The 21,387-nt window shown below is 40.1% G+C and overlaps 1 protein-coding gene across 1 annotated transcript in view; it reads left to right on the forward strand.

The window, feature by feature from the left end:
• Positions 1-20,891, forward strand: part of Pi4k2a (phosphatidylinositol 4-kinase type 2 alpha) — a 28,472-nt gene extending 7,581 nt beyond the window's left edge. Inside the window, exons 2-9 of the mRNA XM_047552692.1 lie at positions 242-442; positions 5,764-5,895; positions 6,284-6,437; positions 12,327-12,388; positions 14,131-14,230; positions 15,084-15,217; positions 15,693-15,752; positions 18,532-20,891. Coding sequence (XP_047408648.1) covers positions 242-442; positions 5,764-5,895; positions 6,284-6,437; positions 12,327-12,388; positions 14,131-14,230; positions 15,084-15,217; positions 15,693-15,752; positions 18,532-18,693 — 1,005 coding nt within the window. The 3' untranslated portion in view covers positions 18,694-20,891. The remainder of the gene's footprint in view (positions 1-241; positions 443-5,763; positions 5,896-6,283; positions 6,438-12,326; positions 12,389-14,130; positions 14,231-15,083; positions 15,218-15,692; positions 15,753-18,531) is intronic.
• Positions 20,892-21,387: the final 496 nt, after the last annotated feature.

The raw sequence follows: 21,387 nt of genomic DNA on the forward strand, positions 1-21,387 counted from the left end.
GTCTCAGTTGCACATACAAACTGGTGTCTTGCTACAAGTCTGACTAGACAGGAATTGTCTTCTTATGCCCTCTCATTTCCTTCTGGATTTCTGCTGACTTGGTCTGACGGTCTGACTTTTTGTGTGTGTGTGTGTGTGTGGTGTTGGGATTGAACCTAACGCCTGGTGCATTCAAAGTATACAGTCTACTACTGAATTACAACCCAGACCCCCAACTCACCTTTTTCTTTTGTCTGTGTAGAGGATCATTGCTGTCTTCAAACCCAAGAATGAAGAGCCATATGGGCATCTTAATCCTAAGTGGACCAAGTGGCTGCAGAAGTTGTGCTGTCCCTGCTGCTTTGGCCGTGACTGCCTTGTCCTCAACCAGGGATATCTCTCAGAGGCAGGGGCCAGCCTGGTGGACCAAAAACTGGAACTCAACATTGTACCCCGTACAAAGGTCAGTGACTCATTTCCAGGGAGTTTATTGCTGGGCCAAAGTTTGACTGAGGCCTAAACCTTGTTAGTGGGACTTTGGGTCCAGTAGGGGCCATTTCAATCTTGGATTCTGAACATTTTTTGGGGAAGATAATAGGATTAGGCTCACTAATTGTTCATCTGATGAAAACTGTGCTTAGAAAGATGCACATACAGATTTTACATACAATTTCAGAGCTGCCTAATGCACATTGGCTCTCTTGGTCTTTATATCCCAGGGAACCCCAAGCTGGTTAAAAACCTAGCTACTTTTTTTTGGGTGGGGGGGACTGCAGATTGAACTCAGGGGCATTCGACCACTGAGCCACATCCCCAGCCCTATTTTGTATTTCATTTATTTTATTTAGAGACAGGGTCTCACTGAGTTGCTTAGTAGTCTCACTTTTTTTTTTTTTTTTTTTTTTTTTAATTGCGGTGCTGGGGATTTGAACCCAGGGCCTTGTGCTTATGAAGCAAGCACTCTACCAACTGAGCTATATCCCCAGCCCAGCATCTCACTTTTGCTGAGGCTAGCTTTGAACTCATGATCTTCCTGCCTCAGTCTCTTGAGCAACTAGGATTATAGGTATGAGCCACCGTGCCCAGCTAGAAACCTAGCTACTATTGAAGGTCACTCTCTTAGATTTCAGAGCTATTCCAGGATTTCATTTTTTTTTTTTTTTTTTCAAGACAGGAACTTGCTGTGTTGCCCAAACTGGCTCTGAACTTCTGGGCTTGAGTAATCCTCCTGCCTCAGCCTCACAAGAAGCTGAGGCTGCAGGAGCATGCCACCATATCTGGCTTTAGATATAATCTAGAATAGACTAGCTATTTAAGAACCCCTGTACTGCATGAAACTCTTCAAGAGTTATTAGGGGAAGGAACATGTTGGTCAGCATACAAGCACTGAAGGACACATCATCACCCACTGAGTATGTGGTGCCTGAGATTTAGTAACAACTTAAGTGAATGCCTATCTTATGCTCTGAGACTGCAGAGGTGGCTTCATAGCTCTGTATCTTAACCTTCTTTGAGAATCTGATGACAGCTGAAGGTCCTGTTCTTAGAAAAAACACATTTTTGCCATTAGTATTTTGCGTATATTTTCAGGTGACCAGTTGAAGTCTATCCATTGACCTCCTCTAAACCATGCCTTGAGATTAAAAACCTTTACTTGAGGTTTTCTTCATAGGTTTAGATGGCAAAGAGATTGATCAGCAGGTAGGAACTTCCTTGCAAACTTGGTTTAACAGTTTTGGTTTTTTTTTCCCCTTTGGTGCTGAGGATTGAAACCAGAGTTTCTCTACTGAGATACATCTCTAGTCCTTTTTGTTTTATTTTGAGACAAATTCTCCTTAAGTTGCCAAGGCTGGGATTGAACTTGTGATCTTCCCGCCTCAGTCTCCTGAGTAGCTGGGATTATAGGTATGTGCCACTGTATCTGCCTCTTCTTAGGATACTTTAGAAGACAATGGGACTATTGTGAATGTTTGACTATTTCTGCTCCTTTTCTACTGAACTCTAAACAATAAACCAACTAGTTTGTAACTTTTTAGAAGTTAGAGATCACTTCTTGAGATATCCATTTCCCATTCTAAGAACCTAATAAAGTATTATAGTAACTGATCATTAAATATCATCTGAATCAGCGAAGGAATGTCTAATCATGGAAACAATCCCAAAGCTCTCCCAACTTCACCCTGGAGAGAATGTATGACCAGGCTTATAGTTCCCATTTGATACCGAATTCACTGCCTGGCATTGTGTAGCTCATTCCCTCCCTTTGTACTTTGATTTTATTTCACTGTGCAGATAGTTAAACAAAACACTGTGAACATCTTGTTTCATAATCGACACTTCCAGATCTCCTGACTAACTTGAAATCCTCCTATTAGGCCTCTCCTGGACTCTAGAAACTTTTAAACTACTCCTTGCTCATCACTCTAATTTCCTTCCTTTGCTAAGCAAATGGACTCTTCTTGGCTGTATGCCTGCCTGCTATACTGGTGCTTCTGGAGAGCCTTGCCTAAGAATCTGAAGGCTTGAGTTTGAATTCTGACTCAAAATCTTTTTATTTGTGTGACCCTTGTGCAAGTTAATTAATTCCCCTAGGTTGTTTCCTTACTGTAAAAATAGGGGTATAAATAGTTTCTTGTAGAGTGGGTATCAGGATTACACAAAAGGAACGAGAGAGGTAACTGAGTGGTAGACTGTTTGCCTAGCATGCACAAGGACCTGGGTTTGATTCTCCAGCACCACCAAAAAAAAAAAAAAAAAAAAAAAAAAAAAAATTACACAAGATAATCCATTTAAACATATAACCCAGTACCTGACACAGTGTATATACTCCCTACCTGTTAGCCTGTATTATTTTTATAAGCTATTCTAATCATTAATGTCACCTGCACAATCCCTTTCTTTCCCATCTCTGTTCTTTCTCTTTCTCTGTTAATGAGGCCTAAGGATTTTTTTGCATCAGAAAGTCAGGCACAGTTAAAACACATGTCTTCCATGAGACTAAGGTAGGACAGAACTTTGCAAGCTTAACGTTCAGATGCTGAAGAATAGTGAGAGGAATCTTTCCCTTTCTAACCTTCCCTATTTGTAAGGGAATTCTATCTAGTTGATCAGAGCATCTGTCACTGTGAAAATGGAACTCACAATTGTCACGGAACTCCAATAATGAGTTTCTAATTCTTTTTTTTGGTGCTGGGGATCGAACCCAGGGTCTTGTGCTTATAAGGCAGGCACTCTACCGACTGAGCTATCTCCCCAGCCCCATGAGTTTCTAATTCTTACTGCTGTTTCTGTTCTCTGTTCCTGAGAGATTTCAGGTTATGATGATTTCATTAAATCCTAGGGGAAAAAGTGGTTTGTTGGGAAGAATGATCACAAATAAATCTGATAGGAGGCAAAGGATGCTTTATGGCTTGAGAGGATCAGGGTTTTTGTGGTGGAAACTGGCAAATTAGAAAGCCCTTTTCTTTCATTCATATGCCTGCGTTTCCTGATTTGTGAGGTAGGGAGTGCCCACTACTGTACCTTGCACATTCATTTCGGGCAACCCTGCTAACACTGGATGAGTGGTAGGAAGGAGACTTGGTTGGGAGTAAATTATTTTGCTTTTAAGGTTCATGGGCAAAATAATGAGTTGTAATGAATTTTGCAAGGCTTAGGATAAAAATTTTCTTATAGATTTGATTTAAGTGGGGCTGGGGTTGTGGCTCAGTGGTAGAGCACTTGCCTAGCATGTGTGAGGGACTGGGTTGAATTCTCAGCAGCACATACAAATAAATGAATCAAATAAAGGTCTATCAACATCTAAAAAAATTTTTTTAAATTTTGATTTAAGGTATTTGTATGCTAAAACCCACTAGTTGCCTTCTCTGAAAGAAGCTTGTAACTCATTCATTCATTCTTTCATTCAATCTCTTAATACTTAATGAATATGTGCCAGGTACTGTGTTAGGTGCTGGGAATGCTAAATGTGAATAAGATATTCTCTGTCTCCCCAAATCTCTAGTCCCCCCGCCCCCCGATAAGAGGGATTGAACCTAGGGGTGCTTTACCAATGTGCTATATCCCTAGCCCTTTTTATTTTTTATTTTGAGACGGGGTCTTACTGAGTTGTTAAGGGTTTCACTACGTTGTTGAGGCTGTCCTTGAACTTGCTATCCTCCTGCCTCAGCCTCTGAAATTGCTAGGAGGAAAGACATAATCCTGTGTCTGACTCCAGCCCTTTTTAAAAATTTTTTTTATTTTGAGACAGTCTCACTAAGTTGCCAAGGCTAGCCTCAAACTTGTAATACTCCTGCTTCTGTCTCCCAAGTCACTAGGATTATAGGCATGTGCAACTCTCCCTGCTAAATCTCATTAATTTTAAGAGAGACGTTAGATACGTGATTGGATAAGCATAAGACAGTGTGATAATGGACATGCATATGGATTACAATGGTGTCACTGCAATTTGACAGTCAGGTGTGATATTGTGTCCCATTATAATTTGTGTGGGGAAGTACGAGGGATTAAACCCAGGAGGAGTCTTCCTCTGAGTTACATTCCCAGATTTTTAAAATTTTATTTCAAGACAGGGTCTTGCTAAATTGCTGAGACTGGTCAGCAACTGTGATCCTCCTGCCTCAGTTCCCTGAGTCAATGGGATTACAGATGTGCACCATCAAGCCTGGGCCCATTACTGTTTTTTGAATAGGCAGTGCATTGCATCTAGTGCAAAAATAAGAAGGCACAAAAGAATTAAAAAAGGAGTAATTTAGCTTCTTCCCACTCCTGTCTCCTGGTGCTCAGTTTCCTTCCTCATACTATTCTAGATATAATGTGTGCATAAATATAGAAGTACATTAAAAGTGAAAAACAAGTTTCATATATATATATATATTTTTTTTTTCTTTCTTTGTTTTTTTTTTTTTTTTTTTTAATTTTGAGATAGGATCTCACTCCCAGGCTGGCCTCAAACTTGTGGTCCTCAGGCTAAGGTTGTGACTCACCTAGCATGCATGAGGCACTGGGTTCAATCCTCAACACCACATATGAATTAAAAAAATAAAGGTATTGTATTCATCTACAACTAAAAATATTCAAAAATAAAACAAAACAGAACTTGTGATCTTTCTGCCTGAGCCTCTAGAGTTCCTGGGATTATAGACATGCATCACTGCACCTGGTTCTCATGTTTCTTTTTAAAATACGAATAATTGCACAAAGTAAAAAATTTAAAAGGAAACAAAAGGATACAGAGTACAAGTTGTAGCATGTTTGTATCTGGAAGGAAAGTAGACTTTGGGCCTATTCTAATGCAGGAGGTGACTCTTAGTCAAGGGTGATTCACACTAGCTGCATAACAACTCCTTAATCTCAGTGGTTTAATATATTTAATAGGAATTATTTCTTGCTCATGTCTGTTAGGCATCTCTCTCATATCCCATTTCACTCATGTTTCTTCAAGAGATATGGTATCCTTCCATGGTGTGGCTGTGCCATCTCAGAACCCTTCCATTTCCAGCTACACAGATGGGAAAATATGAACTAAAGAGTATGAGAGATTTTAGGGGCCAGGCCTGGAAGTGGTGTACCTATATCACTCTGTCAACATTCAATTTGGTCCAAATTAGCTGTATTTCCTGTCCTAGTTGTTGGGTAGGCTAAGAAATGCTTTTTTTTTTTTTTTTTTTTTTTTGGTGTGTGTGTGAGAACCAGTATTGGTGAGCATATAGATATTCTCTTCAATGGTGATCTGGTTCCTTAAACTTGACTCTAATGTGGGTATCTCTTCTCTTTCCACTGTAGGTAGTATATCTGGCCAGTGAAACCTTCAACTATAGTGCCATTGACCGAGTGAAGTCCAGGGGCAAGCGACTTGCTCTACAGAAAGTGCCAAAAGTTGGGCAGCGGTTTAACCGTATCGGACTACCACCAAAGGTATAGATTGCACCTATGTGGCATATAAAATATGGTGGTTTATAGTAGCACTTATTCAAGTGGGGAAGCAAGATGCCCACCCACTTGCGCATGGGCTTGTGAATAGCCTACCCTGAGGCTCCCATCTTCCTCATTTCTGTTGAGACATCTTACTTTCTCACTTTAATCTCTGGACCATTTGTAAAAGACTTCTTTTATAAAGTGAATGAATGATCTCTGTCACACCCCTTTTCTCCTGTACTTGCAAAGAAACGAAGACATGAGGATCTTGGAAATGTTCCAGTCTCTGATGTGAGCTCCGTAGGGCATTAGTGGGTTGCTGCCTTACCCCTAGGGCCTTTAGACTTGGACTGTAGAGAAATGATTTTTTCCTTCCTCTTGGTTGCAGGTTGGTTCATTCCAGCTCTTTGTTGAAGGCTACAAAGATGCAGACTACTGGCTGCGACGTTTTGAAGCAGAACCTCTCCCTGAGAACACTAACCGGCAACTACTGCTCCAGTTTGAGCGCTTAGTGGTACTGGATTACATTATCCGCAACACTGGTGAGCAGCCATGGGTGACCCCACACCCTGTACCAGACTCTCCCGAGGCACAGAGGAAAGCCTGGTGATGTGCAGGGCTTGAGAGTCAGAGTGCCTTGTCAGGACAAGCTTGTTTTTTCATGTTGGAAGGGTCATGCACATTTAGAGAGGGTCTCAGAGAATACTTTTCCAGATTAAGCTTTGTCCAGACAAAGCGTGTGGTTATCCAAAATGGTGAGGCCTGGAGCTGTTTTATCCTAGCCTATTTCCTGGTACCAGCAGAAGACACCTGACTCTTCCAAAACATTGAAGAAGCACGCCTATCCTTCATCCCAAATCATTCTTATAGCATCAAGATGTATCACAGGATAGTGTTGTGTTTTTCTTTTTCTTTTTGGTACTAGAATTGAACCCAAGGGCAGTTTACCACTGAGCCACATCCTCAATCCTTTTTACATTTTATTTTGAGACAGGGTCTTGTTAAGTTGCTAAGGCTGGCCTCAAACTTATGATCCTCCTGTCTCAGCCTCCTGGGTTGCTGAGTTACCTGCATGTGCCACCATGCCTAGCTAGTTTTGTCTTTTTCTGACTTCTTGAGATGGCTGTGTATATCAGTGATATTAAAAAAAAATTCTGGTACAATTTTAATTTTAATTCACTTAATCTGATCAAATTCAGTGCTTTTCTGAGCTATATTTCTTATAATATTTTGAATTATGATAAGATACTGTCTTAACCATTTTAAGGTGTACGGTTAAAGTGGTGTTAAGCACATTCATATTATTGCACAACCATCGCCATCAATCATCTCTAAAACAAATTCTTTTTGTAGAACTCATCTTGTAAAATAAAACTCTGTACCCATTAAATAATAATTCTCCATTCTCCCTCCCCCCAAGCCCCAATGATATTGTCTATTCTAAGTATTTTGTAAAAGTAGAATCATATAGTATTTGCCATTTTTGTGATTTACCTATTTCACTTGGTGTTATGTCTTCAGGGTTTATCCATGTTGCAGCATGTATTGGAATGCCCTTCTTTTGAACAATAATTGTCCTTCTGTTGATTGAACAATGTTTCAGTTAATGTGAATACCACATTTTTCTTATCCATTCATCTTTTAGTGAACACTTGGGTTGCTTCCACATTTTAGCTGCTAAGAACATGAATTAACAAATATCTCTTCAAATACCTGCTTGCATTCCTTTTGTTGTATACCCAGAAGTGGAATTGCTGAATCATATATGGTCATTCTGTTAGTAACTTTTTGAACTACCATACTATTTTCTATAGTGGCTATACCATTTTACATTCTGACTAACAATGCACGATTCTCTATAATTCTTCCAATTTCTCTACATCTTGCCAACACTAATTTCTGGGGTTTTTTGAGAGGGGGGGGTACAAGCTAAGGATTGAACCTAGGGCCTCACACATACTAAACGTGAACTCTACCACCAAGCTATACTCCAGCCCTACTATTTTTTTTTTAAAATAGTAAGCATTCATTGTAGTGTTTTGTTTGTTTGTTTTTGGTACTGGTAATTGAATCCAGTACTGGGGTTGAACCCACTACTTTACCATCCAGCTACATCCCTAGCCCTTATTATTTTTATTTTGAGATAGGGTCTCACTAAGTGGCTTTGGGTCTCACTAAATTTTTAAGACTGGTCTTGAACTTGTGATCCTCCTGTCTCAGCCTTCTGGGCTGCTAAGATTACAGGTATGCACCACCTTGCGTAGCTCATTGTAGTTTTTGATTTGCATTTCTGTAATGATTAGTGATATTTAACTTATTTGCATGTGCTTATTGGCCAGCTGTATATCCTCCTTGGACAAATGTCTATTCAAGCCTTTGCTTGCTTGCTTGCTTGCATTCATTCATTCATTCATTCATTCATTCATTTTTGTGGTACTGGAGGCGGAATCCAGGGCCTAGTGCATGCTGGGCAAGCACTCTACTAAGACTAAATTCCCAACCCCCTTTGCTCATTTTTTAAAAATTGGTTTACTTTATTACTGTTGAGTTTTTGAAGTCCCTTGTATATTCTAGGTGTTAATCCCTTATCAGATATATGATTTGCTAATACTTCTTCCAATTCCATTGCTTTTTCACTCTGTTGATAGTCTTTTGATGCACAGATTTTTCTTTTGTTTCCTGTATCTTTCATATCCAAGAGTCATTGCCAAATCTAGTGTCATGAAGCTTTTGCTGTTTTTTTTTTTTTCTAAGAATTTTATATTTTTAGGTCTTACATTTAGATCATGGATCCATTTTGAGTTAAGTATAGTACATGGTATTAAGGGTCCAATTTCAGTATGGGCATTGAGTTTTCTCAGCACTGTTTATTGAAAAGACTGTCTTTCAATGATTCTGACATCCTTGTCAGTATTATTTGACTGTATACATATCAGAGTTAATTTCCGGGCTCTCTTTTTTGACCAAGGATTGAACCCAGGGCCATTCAACCCCTGAGCCATTCCCAGCCCTTTTTATATTTTATTTAGAAACAGAGTCTCACTGAGTTGCTTAGGGCCTTACTAAGTTGCTGGGACTGACTTTGAACTCTCGATCCTCCTGCCTCAGCCTCAGCTACTGGGGTTAAAGGAATGTGCCATAGCATCCACCTGGGCTCTTTATTCTGTTCTATTGATCTGTATGTCTCTCTTTATGCCAATACCACACTATTTTGATTACTGTAGTTTTACAGTAAGTTTTTAAATTAGAAAGTGTGCGTCCTCCAGCTTTGTCATTTTTCAGGATTGTTTTGGCTATTTGGGGGTCCCTTGAGATTTCACAATTTAAGATGGTTTCTTTTTTTCTGCAAAAGACATCATTTGAATTTACTGTTTCCTTTCCAATTTGATTGCCTTTTAATTTCCTTTTCCTGCCTAATTCTGCTAAGACTTCCAGTACTATATTAAACAGAAGTGGTAAAAGCAATTGCATCCTTATCTTGTTCTTGTTCTTTGAGGAAAACCTTTCAGTCTTTTACCATTGAGTATGATTTTGCTATATGTGTATTTGTATATGCTGAGGTAGTTCCATTGTATTCCTGGCTTGTTGAGTGGTTTTGTTATAAAGGGTGTTAGATTTTTGTCAAATGCTTTTTCTATATCAAGTATGAGGATTGTGTGTGTGTTTTTTTTGACTGATTTTTATATGTTCAAGTCTCCTTGAATTACATGAATAAATTCCATTTGTTCATGGTCTGTAATCTTTTTAATACGCTGCTTAATTCAGCTTGCTAGTATTTTGTTCAAGATTTTTACATCAGTGTTCATGAGATATATTGGTCTGTAGTTTTCTTGTAGTGTCTCTTTCTGGCTTTATTTTTAGGGTAATGAGGGCCTCAGAGAACGATTTGGAAATGTTCCCTTCTCTTTGGTATTTTGGGAGTTCAAGAAGGATTGGTATTACTTCTTTAAATGTTTGGTAGAATTTACCAGAGAAGCAATTTTTGTTTGTTTGCTTTTGGAGATAGTCTTGCTATGTTGCCCAGGCTGGTCTCTAATCCTGATCTCAAGCAGTACACACACCTCAACCTCCCAAGTACTGGGACTGCAGGTACAGACCACCATGCCCAGTAGGAAATTTTTTGATTAATGAATCAGTCTCCTTACAGGTATAAGTCTATGGAGATTTTCTTTTTCTTTGTTTCTTTGTTTTTTTTTTTTTTTTTTTTTTTTTTTTAGATTGGGGTCTTGCTATGTTGCCCAGGTTGGCCTTGAATTTAAAATTCTCCTACAGGCTCCTAAGTAGCTGGGATTAAAGGCGTGTACTATCACATCCAGTTTGAGATTTTCTAGTTCTTTGTGATTTAATCTTGGTAGGTTTCAGGTTTCTAGGAATTTACTTATTTTATCTCAGTTATCCAATTTGTTGGCATATGGTTATTTATAGTGTTCTCATCTAATTTTTAAAATTTCTGTAGAATTGGTAGTAATATCTGTGCTTTCATTTTTTATTTTAGAAATCTGAGCCTTCTTTTTAAAAATTTTCTTAGTCCATCTAGCTAAAGTTTTGTCAATTTTGTTGATATTTTCAGAAACCAACTCTTGGGGCCATGAATGTGGTTCAGTGGTAGACTTGCCTGGCACATTTGAGACCCTGGGTTCAGTTTCCCAGTACTGTAAAACAAACAAACAAAGAAAGAAACAAACAAACAAAACCCTTAAGTTTGCCCAAAAAACCCTTAAAAAATTATGCAAACTATCCTACCTAAACAAAACTGGCAATATTTATCTAGATCTAACATATTTACCTTTATTTTATTTTATTTTTTTGGTACTGGGAATTGAACTCAGGGGTACTCAACCACTGAGCCACATCCCCAGCCCGTTTTTGTATTTTATTTAGAGACAGGGTCTCACTGAGTTGCTTAGGGCCTCGATTTTGCTGAGGCTGGCTTTGAACTTTCAATCTTCCTGCCTCAGACTCTTGAGCCACTGGATTACAGATGTGCGCCACCACACCTAAAACATTAATCTATTTTATTGCTCTTATTTTTTCCTGCATTTCTAAACTTCTACTTAGGGTTATTTTCCTTTGACCTGGAGATTTTTTTTTTTTTTTTTCCTCTTCCTGTACTGGGATCCAACCCAGGGCCTTGGGCATGCTATGCAAGTGCTCTACCACTGAGCTGTATATATCCTCATCCCCTTTTTGTTGCCTCTTTGAAAGTAATCATTCTTTTTATCTAACTCCTTTAAAGATTTTCCCTATCTTTGGTTTTCAAAATTTTTACTAGGAGAGCCTATGTATAGTTTTTCTTGTATTCTTCCTGCTAGGAATTCACAGGGCATCTTGAGTCTGTAGTTACATTTTATCAGTTTGAGGACAGTCTCAGATATTATCTCTTTATTTTTTTTTCTTTCTTTTTTTTTTTTTTGTAAATCTCTTTAAATATTAACTGTTGCCCCAGTTTTCTCTCCTCTCCTAGGACTCCAGTTACATGCTGTTAGATGCAACCATGCATACATTGTTTAATCCCTGTGTGCTTTGTTCTGGTTATTTTCTTATTTATTATCTCCAAATCACCATCTCCCTTTTCAGCATGATTTACTGTTAAGTTCATGTACCATATTGAATTTTACTGTTGGTAATGTTTATTTTTTCACTTGTAGAATTTTTATTTGATTTCTTTTTTATAGATTATTTTCTGCTAAAATTCTTTTTTTTAATCTTAAAACATTAAATATTTTATCTTGAACATTTAAAAATCTCTGTAAGATATTTCCATTGTTTGGAGACCCTATAGACTGCTTTAATTTTCTCATGTTTCTCTGTTTTTATTCATTTCATTTTGTCTGTTTGTATATCTGGTTACTTTTGGTGATCAGATACTCATTATAAGAAAATTATAGAAATATTCACTGGCATAAATCCTGTGTGGACAAAGTTTTCTTTTGACAAACAGCAAACACACTAACCACCAAGAATTACCTTAATTTTAGGTACTGAGAGGGTACTGGCTTGCTTATAAGGTATAGATAGCTCTTCAGGTCTCAACCCATAGTATGGATGATTTACTAGTGTGTCGCCTTCCCTTATCAGTGATTGGATTATAACTTTTGTCTCACTAGCTGTACAAGAATATTAGAACACTGTTCTACTTATTAACCTTCTAGTCACGTGTCTTCCCAAATCAGTAGGTTCATAAGGAAAAAGAAACCACAAATACTGGAATCTTTCCTCTGAATTTTCTTTCTCTCCTAGAACTTAACTTAAGTTTTATGGTCTTGTTAGACTCAACAATGCCTTCCAGAGATTTTGAAATATTTTATCCATTTTCTTTAGTTCTTCTCAGTAGAAGGGTTGGTCCAGGTGTTCAAAATATCTAGTCCACCATTAGTTAAGTTAAAAGGTCACCCTGATTATTTCTGCTAACTTTATATTTCTGTTCACAGATCGAGGCAATGACAACTGGCTGATTAAATATGACTATCCAATGGATAGTTCTGGCTCTCGGGTAAGAGATTGTTCTACATCTCAAAGAAGAGCATAAAAAGGAGTATCTTTATAATATAGAAGCACACAGAATGGTCATATAAGTTTAGAAGAACTGGGGAAGAACAAATCTTTAAAATTAATAGGTTAATATTTGTTTTTTCTCAGTGTGTTTTAAGGAACATTCTACTGACTAATTTTAATAGGAATAGTGAAGAAAAAGTCAAGTTTGGAACATATTCTATTCCTTTGAGTTTCACATTGCATAGTAGCATAGTAAATCTGAGAGGCAGTGCATGAAACAAACCTGTTTAATTTTGTTTGGCCCAGGGAATACCCTGTTCAAACCATGGAACATTTTTCACAACTAGCCACAGTTCCACAGAACTAAGTTTAGAAAAGACTGCTTCTCTACCTTTCTCTTCTGTTCCTCTCATCCTCTGCTACTCTTCTCTATCACTGTTTGTCTACATGTCTTTTAAAAGTAGCAGGAAGTTTGGTTTTTATTTCTCTCTCCCTCTCTGTCTACTCTCCCTCACCAGTGTTAGGAGCTGAATCCAGAAATTTCCACATGCTAGGCAAAGTTTTACCACTGGGACTTGAACCCAGAGGCTCATTACCACTGAGCTATATACCCAGTCCTTTTTTATTTTTTATTTATTTATTTATTTTTACAGTGCTGGGGATTGAACCCAGGGTCTTGTGCTTGCAGGCAAGCACTCTACCAACTGAGCTATATCCCCAGCCCCAGTCCTTTTTAAAAGTTTTTTTTTTTTTTTTTTTTTTTTTTTGAGATAGGATCTCCTTTTAATAAGTTGCTGAAGCTGGCCTCCAACTTGTGATCCTCCTGTCCTTGCCTCCCAAATAGCAGGGATTACAGGTGCATACCATCACACCTGGCCCCAGTTTTTATTTCTCATGGTGGTTTTATTTCCTTCTCTTATACTGACTCTCAAATTTTGTGCCTGAATTATAAAAGAGTTGTTGTTCAGTGGTAGAGCACCTGCCTAGCTTATGTAAGGCTCTGAGTTTGATCCCTAGCACTGCAAAACTAAATAAAATAGTACATTCCTCAGGCCTTTACTTCAGAAAGTGATTCGTCAGGTCTGGGGCAAAACTCAAGTTTCCACACTTTTAATAAGGGATTCCAGGGGATTTTGATGCAGTGTCTAGGAACCACAGTCCCTGTTCTTGTGATGGCACCAGTGAACCTGAAGTGTGGAGCCACATAGTGACTGTCCCTGTTTTGGGCTGTCACAGGTGGCCTTCCCACTTTTTCCATTCACCTCTGGTCCTTTTCTTTTTTATGTATCATTGAAGCAGGAGAACAGACTCCTTTGTACAAAAACTGCCAACTGTTATCTTCTGTGGTTCTGTTTTTTCATTAGAAAATTTGGCATCACCAGTGAAATGGCATCTGAGTCAACGTCCATACAAAAGTCATCTGAAGTGGGTTTTTCTTTCTTCTTTTCCAGTCGTGGAATTCTCATTGCCTATCCTTAGGATTGTTATATAATTGTTTTTGTTTTGGTCATTATCCTTTCCTGTGATAAGAAGGGAACCCAGAGAACCTGGAATGAGCAAGGTCAGAGGTGCCATAAATGTACCAGGTTCAAGTAAGAGTACAAAAACCAGCTCAGAGAATGGCTCCAAATAATTTGAAGGATTGGTGTCTGAATGGGGTGGGAGGGTTGATTTGCTACTACTCTTCAGGGACTGAGGCAGACCGACTCTCTCACTAATTAGTCTCTCCTTGCTTTGCAGGATACAGACTGGGTGGTGGTGAAGGAACCTGTTATCAAGGTGGCGGCCATAGACAATGGGCTGGCTTTCCCACTGAAGCATCCTGACTCTTGGAGAGCATGTAAGTCTAAGAACACTGGTCTGACTCTTCTCTTGCGCAGTCTTAGTTTGCTTGCTGTACAGTGTAGATAACAATACCTTTATTATAGGATCATTCTAAGAATTCATGAAATAATTCACTCACCCTTTAACACAATGGCAACTGTTCAATAACATAAATTATTATTAATTTTTACCTTATATTATTCCCACTAGAGGCACATGGGTGATTAGAAATTAGAAATAGAGAGTTGGGGGGTGTAGTTCCATGGTAGAGCATGCACAAGGCCCTGAGTTCAATCTCCCACACCACAAAAAAAAGAAAGAAAAAAAAAAAAAGAGAGAGAGAGAGAAAGAAGAGAAATTGGAAGCATAAAGATGAGTTTTCTCGTCCACTTTGCATTCTTCATATTCTGTCTTAGAACTGAGAACTATCTTTTCATGTTTTATTCTATTTGGGTCACTACAGCAGCTGTCAGTGTCCTGTCTTCCTTATTGATATTCCCTACCACATTGTAAGTAAGAAGCTTTTGGAAATAAGGAGGGAAAACAAGTAGGGAGTCACTATCCCTTTTGTAGCCCTAGTCTTCATTTTCAGGACCATCTCAATATCTCAGGGCAGGTGGTTTCTTCTCTGTGATCTTTTATCTTGAAAGGACACATAATGTCCGGGATTAGGCAGATCTGGGTTTGAATCCTAGTTCCTCTACTTACTATCCATACAACCTTTATGGTTAATAACATTTGTATGTATTCTTTTCTGTTGTGTATCAGGGAAGAGGGGTTCTCTCTTTGAAAGTGCCCTGATAGACTACAAAAGATGAGCAGGGACTTTTCCAGTCACCATCTTTGGTTTTGGCCTTTCCTCTTTTCAGATCCTTTTTACTGGGCATGGTTGCCCCAGGCAAAAGTCCCATTCTCTCAGGAGATCAAAGATCTAATTCTCCCAAAGATATCAGACCCTAACTTCGTCAAAGACTTGGAGGAGGACCTATATGAACTCTTCAAGGTTAGTCCTGGGAACCTCAGTGTGGTTACATAAAGAAGATATTCCTGATGGTTTATCTAATTGATCCTGACACAAGCCAAGAGGGAATGGTTAATACCCATCTGACTTGAGTTAGCCAACAAAGAGCAAGGTTTCCACATATGGACAGAAGAACCTGGTTTGAATGGGTTTGAAAGAGACGCAGCTCTGATGGATCACACTAGCGTGTATCGTGTACATCATGTGGCTCCAACATATCCACAGAGCTCTTGATTCCAAATGGAACACTGGAGCCTAGAGTTTGAGATGGAAAACAAGATGTTTGCTTGTTCTATTTCTCATCTGTAAAAGCAGGAGTTCGTAGGGTACTAGTTGACTTTACCAAGCCCAGTAAGCCTTATGTGGACTTTCTATATTAGGAAGTTTCTAACTAGGGAAGAAAATAGGTTCCTATGAAGCATTCACACAGGTCTCATCTCCATCCCTTCTTTTACAGAAAGATCCTGGTTTTGACAGGGGCCAGTTCCATAAGCAGATTGCTGTCATGCGGGGACAGGTAAGCCTACACTATCCTCCAGATTCTTTTAGGCATCTCTCTGAGAGGGTTATGTGCTTATTTGAGCAAATGTGTAAAACTTGTGTTTTACATGCTTTTCAGTCTGTGCCATACATGTTTGTGACTCTGTCCTAACACATGGAAGAGGAAAGGTAATACTGTCCAATCTCCCATTTCTTCCATGGGATCCAGTACTTGATGAATTATGGGCATATCTCTGTGCCAGTTGCTGGATAAATTATTGGTAAATAAGCCAGTGCTCCCTGTCTTCAAATTGATCAAGACAGGCCATATGCCTTGGTGGTTAAGAGCTGGTGTCTACAGTCAGACTATCGTACCACTTACAAGCTCTCTGACCTTGGGCAAGAGCCTCTTTTTTCTTGCTTATAAAATAGGTTAACAAAATACTTTGCACAATTGAACAGAAGATTGCCTGAGATATTGCATATCAAGCATTAAGTAAAAATAACACTTGGTATATGGTAAGCACTCAAATGTTGACTACAGTTATAATTTTTTTGTTTGAGTTACAAGTGGTATTATGCCTTGTCCTTCCACTTTCACCTTCAAAGGGAGCCACAGAAACTAGGGCATTTTTAATCTTCCAAAAGCATAGTAAAAATATGTTTGAACAATGATTTGAAAGCTCTGCATATCACTTTGAAGTCCTCTTAAGGAGATCTGGGATGGTCTAGCATTTAAGGGCACAAACCAGTCAGGCTGCTTGGGTTTAAAGACTTGCTGTGCCATTTACTACCTATGCGGCTGACCTGGGCACATTGCTTAATGTCTGCTTCCCTTCATTTTACCATTTGTGTCATGGAATTAATGAGTACTTGCTTCATTAAGGTTGTTATAAGAATTATTTGAAATAGGTGTAGCAGTACTTAGAGTATTGAAGTACTCAATACATGATAACTATTATGATTATCATTTTGTATATAGAAAGTTAGCTTCTCACATCTTTAAAGGATAGGATGGTCTTCCCAGACATAACTATACATTTACTTCTTCCTATCATTAAGCTAAGGGCTCTTGCTGAGAGCACTTCTTGGGCTCATTGAGTCCATTTTCCCTGGAAATGGGGTTGTTGGAAGTTTTAAGAACTGCTATTATTATAGCTGTCCAAAAACCATAATGTGGTCTTCCTAGCTTTCTAAGTAAAGTTAGGGCCCTATTAGGCTGGCAGAATTTTTAGAAACCTTTAAAGTCTTATGATTTATTTTTGTTAGAGAATTCAATATAAAGGAATAATCTTGCTTCCCAAGCTTATATTGGATGTGCCTCTCTCCATATTGCACCAACTTCTCCAGTCCCTTCCCAAATCAGTCCCTTGCCAACACATAGCAACTCTCCTCCCATTATACCCAGTTGGGGCAATTATCCAAAGTAGCAAAATATAGGGGAGATTGTGGGAATGCAGTTTTATCTTTTTCTGCATCTTATATTCTTAATGTCTTCAGAAGGCCTTTTGGCATAACTGTCAGTTTAAAAAGCACCAGGCTATCATATAAGCAAAGAAAGTATTTATTCAAGAATAGGAATCACAATTTGTGCACACAACCAAGGGCAGACCTTAAGTGTGATCCAGCAAGGAACAGAGGAAGGGAAACTTTGAAGGAATCAAGCAGAAAGGTAGTCAGATCTTGCATCACTTGCTTTGAAACCTTGGTTTGGTTGACAGGAGGCTGAAGGTGGAAGGTTGTAGGGCAGGACTGTGTCATGCCCTCAGGAGACTCTCTATAGTCAGTTGACTCTTGGAAAATCAGGAATCTTGCTTAGTCTTACACATTCAGCCAGCTCACCTTTCAAAATGATAGTCAAGGACTGGAAATGTAGCTCAAGGGTAAATTGTGTGATTAGCTTGCACAAGGCCCTGGGTTCAGTCCCTAGTACCACTTTTTTTTTTTTTTAAATGAGAGGCAAGTTGGAGTCTGGCTTAAGCAAGTTTCACATAACTTAAAGTACCTACTCCCTAACACCTTAAGGTTCCATAAACATCCAATTTTTCCCAATGTGCAAGAAATCAATCACATCTGTACTTGTCTACTATTCATATACCAAAATAAAATGAACCTCTACCCTATAGAAATCTGAAGTAGAACAGGGAAAAGAGGTCACTAACCTGTCTGTTTAATTGAGCTCTCCCTACTTCTGAGTCATCATTACTACTTTTATTAACTGGAAGGGCAAAAAAAAAAAAAAATAGGGGCAGTATTTGTTTTTTATGTTTTTTGTTTTTTTGAGATGGATCTCACTCTATTGCCCCTATTGCCCAGACTGACCTTAAACTACTGAACTCAATAATCCTCCTGCTTCAGCTTCTTCAGTGCTGGGAATTTATAGGCACAGGCCAGTGTGCCTGACTTTTCATTTGTATTTTTAAAATAAATAGAAAGGTTTCCATTTCTGTTTGTTGTCTCTTTGTATTCCTATTTTTGTAAATAGCCTACTTGTATGATTTTCCCTGGGTGTGTTTATTTTTTATTTTTATTTTTTATTTTTTGGTATTGGGGATGGAACCCCAGGGTACTTTACCACTGAGTTATATCCCAATCTTTTTTATTTTTTATTTTGAGATAGGGACTTGCTAAGTTGCTTAGGGCCTTGCTAAGTTGCTGAGGCTGCCTCCTGTTGCTGGGATTACAGGTATGATCCCGGCACTTGCTGGTGTTCATTTTTTATTGATTTATAGGAGTGCTCTGTCTGCTGACCTCCCTGCAGAGGAAGATCTGGAATCCCAGGCATCCCTTATCTATCTCCTTTTTCCCCACTGCAGATCCTAAATTTGACCCAGGCCCTGAAAGACAACAAGAGTCCTCTGCACCTTGTCCAGATGCCACCGGTGATCGTTGAGACTGCCCGATCCCACCAGCGGTCTGCCAGCGAGTCCTACACACAGAGCTTTCAGAGTCGGAAGCCCTTCTTCTCATGGTGGTAGCCCTAGAGGCAGGCAGAGGAAATGCTGTACGAGACATGGGCTGGGAGGAAGCCTGGGAGCTGGGTACAAGGAAGCCAGAGAAGCCTGTGGAGAGCAGCGCCTTTACCAGTCCACCCTCTCTGCTCAAAGTCACCTCCCTCAGGGCTTTCCCACCCACAGGGAGAAGCACAATCAAGGACTGGAGTGCTCCTGGGCCCTTCTGAGGGGAGGCTGGAGTTCCAGGCAAGAAGTCCAGGTGGCTAGAAGGAGCACCTCCCTTCCAGCATTTCTTGGTGGCAGGCTGGGAAAGTCCCTACCTCCCTGACACCCTGCCCCTTTGTAATTCCCTATTATATTCTGCATCAGAAAACAACAACAAAAACAAATTTAAATGCTTGTAGCAGAACCCAGATCCTCTCATGTCAGAAGCCTTTAATCCAGACCTAAATTTGCATAGACCCAGACATTCAGGTGCCTGGCAGTTGCTTACTCCAGTGAACCAAGGCTGTGTTACAAGGCCACTGGGTGGCTCACATTGCTGGGACAGACAGAAGCCACACCTTCCCTTTGGGTTTTTGCCAAATCTTTTTCTCTTCCTACCAGCAGTATGCTGGCTTCTTGTGGTGAGCAGGTTTTTGCTCTGCACCTCTCAGCGATTCTGCGCATGACCTACAGAACCTCTCTCCTCTCTGCCCTGATGCAGCTTGCCTGTCACTCAAGCAGAGGTATGAGGGGCTACTCTTAGAATTTCTGTTTTAATAGAAAGTTGATGCCCAGCACGCGATTGTGATCCACATGGCCTAATGCATGCTGGGAGCTGTAAGTGGTCAATGGGTGAATTTTCCCAGCCTTGCTTCCTGAGTCCTTAGTGCCAGTCCTCCTCCTAATTTGTTTTAAATATTTCCCCCTACCTTTTTGACTTAGGAGTTCTGTTCAGGTTGTGGAATGGATCGCCCTGGGGTGTCTTGGTTCATAAGAGGTCAGGATGTCATCAGGTCCTTGAAATTCTTTATGTGCTCCCACTGCTGCTTGTGTTGGCAACCAGACTTGCATTCTGCCTCCTAATTAGCAGTTTCCCTTTGCTCCCTGGCTTCTTATCCTGGATTGGTTTGTCCATGGCTCCTTGAGAAAGGCAAGGCCCAAAGGAGAAAGGTCTTCAAACTGTCCCCCAGTGCCTGCCCAGCTCAGTGTGCATCTTCTTGCTTTTATGTGTTTTTTCCCCAGCTGCCCTGGTTGTCAGGTGTTCAAGCCCTTTCTACACCAAAGCAAAGAATGGCCTCAGGAGGGAGTAAAAAGGGTGCCACCTGTGGCTGAGGGGCAGTTGTGTTCATGTGCTATGGACACTTTGTGATTCTGGTACCCTGCGATTGGTCAATCAGCCTTGGAAAGAAAGTATTTTGAAGGTTCGAAAAACAACCAAAGAAAGGGAGTGAGGACTATGGCTGTGTGTACTCTGCTTGACCAGCTTCTACCATCCAGGATGCAGAGAAGAGACATGCAGCCCTTCAGTCAGCTGGGCTAAGCCACTTCCCATCTCTTCTGGCCCTCTGGGAGCCAACTTGTCCTGGGCTTCCACCAGCTGACAGGAAGTCTCTCAGTGCTAGGTATGCATGCCCTGTGGACAAAGGTACTACTCCCCTGCCTGCCCTGCCCTGACAATCCCATCCAGCCCACCTGGACTCTGGCCTTGGGAACCAGGTTTGAGAGAATACCTGCCTCCTGACCACAGGAGCCAACAGGAACCCGGTGTGGATAGCCCTCCACAGAAGTCTTCATGCAAACATGTTGGCAAGGCTCCTTACATGCCTGGGAGAGCCAGAGGCACCTGAAGCAGAGCCTTGTACTTTCCCAGCTACATCTATACTGTCCTGCTCCAGACCAGCTCTGCAGTCAGGAGGAAATTGGGTCCAATGTAAGAGAACCAGTCCCAGGTCTGGAAGGCAAGAGTGCAGGGCATCCTTTCCTGGCCCATCTCTCTCCCTTAAAGCCTGTACACTCAGGTTGCCTTGAATGTGGACTTTGGGAGAGCTAGGGGCCCTGAGTGCCAGGGCGGGCTTCTGGTGGCACTCTCAGAATGGCCTGTCTCTGTCCCCATCAGGGAGTGGAGGCTGGGCTGCGAGAGTGCTATTGCCCCCATATCGTTCTTCTAATGCACTGTAGAAACTGTATGTAATGTATTTAAATCAATGCAAATGTATGAATAACAAATCCAATTCTGACCTTTTTTGTCCAGTTCTCTTTGGGGGAAGGAAGACAAAGAAGGTAGAATACAGTTTTAAGGACAAAGAAATCTGTGTTTCTATGGAGCTACCTAGCCATGATGCTGGGGCTCTTTACACTTAGGAGAGGAAGATACAGGTCTTTCTTTTCCAGAGTTCCAGTGCTCTGAAAACCAAAAGTTTTTTCATGACTCATTTCAAAACCTTACTTGAGCCTGTATTGATGCTATTTTTATTCACATGTATCTCTTAGTGTGACTATTTGTTGCAGAAATGTTAATCTCTTTTATGAGACTTTCCCCTACCAGGGATCATATGGTATTTGCCCTATTTCCGAAAAACCAAAAAAAAATTCGTATTTCAAAATCATCTAGCTCCAGGAATTTGGAATAAGAAGTAGATGTACACTTAGGTGAGAGTGGCTTTTCTTCTTGGCCACCAGAGGGCAGCCCTGCCCTGTGTACATACCACTGCCCTACTCAACCCTGACTCTTGA

Source organism: Sciurus carolinensis, chromosome 5, assembly GCF_902686445.1.
Source record: "Sciurus carolinensis chromosome 5, mSciCar1.2, whole genome shotgun sequence".
NCBI classification, from domain to species: domain Eukaryota; kingdom Metazoa; phylum Chordata; class Mammalia; order Rodentia; family Sciuridae; genus Sciurus; species Sciurus carolinensis.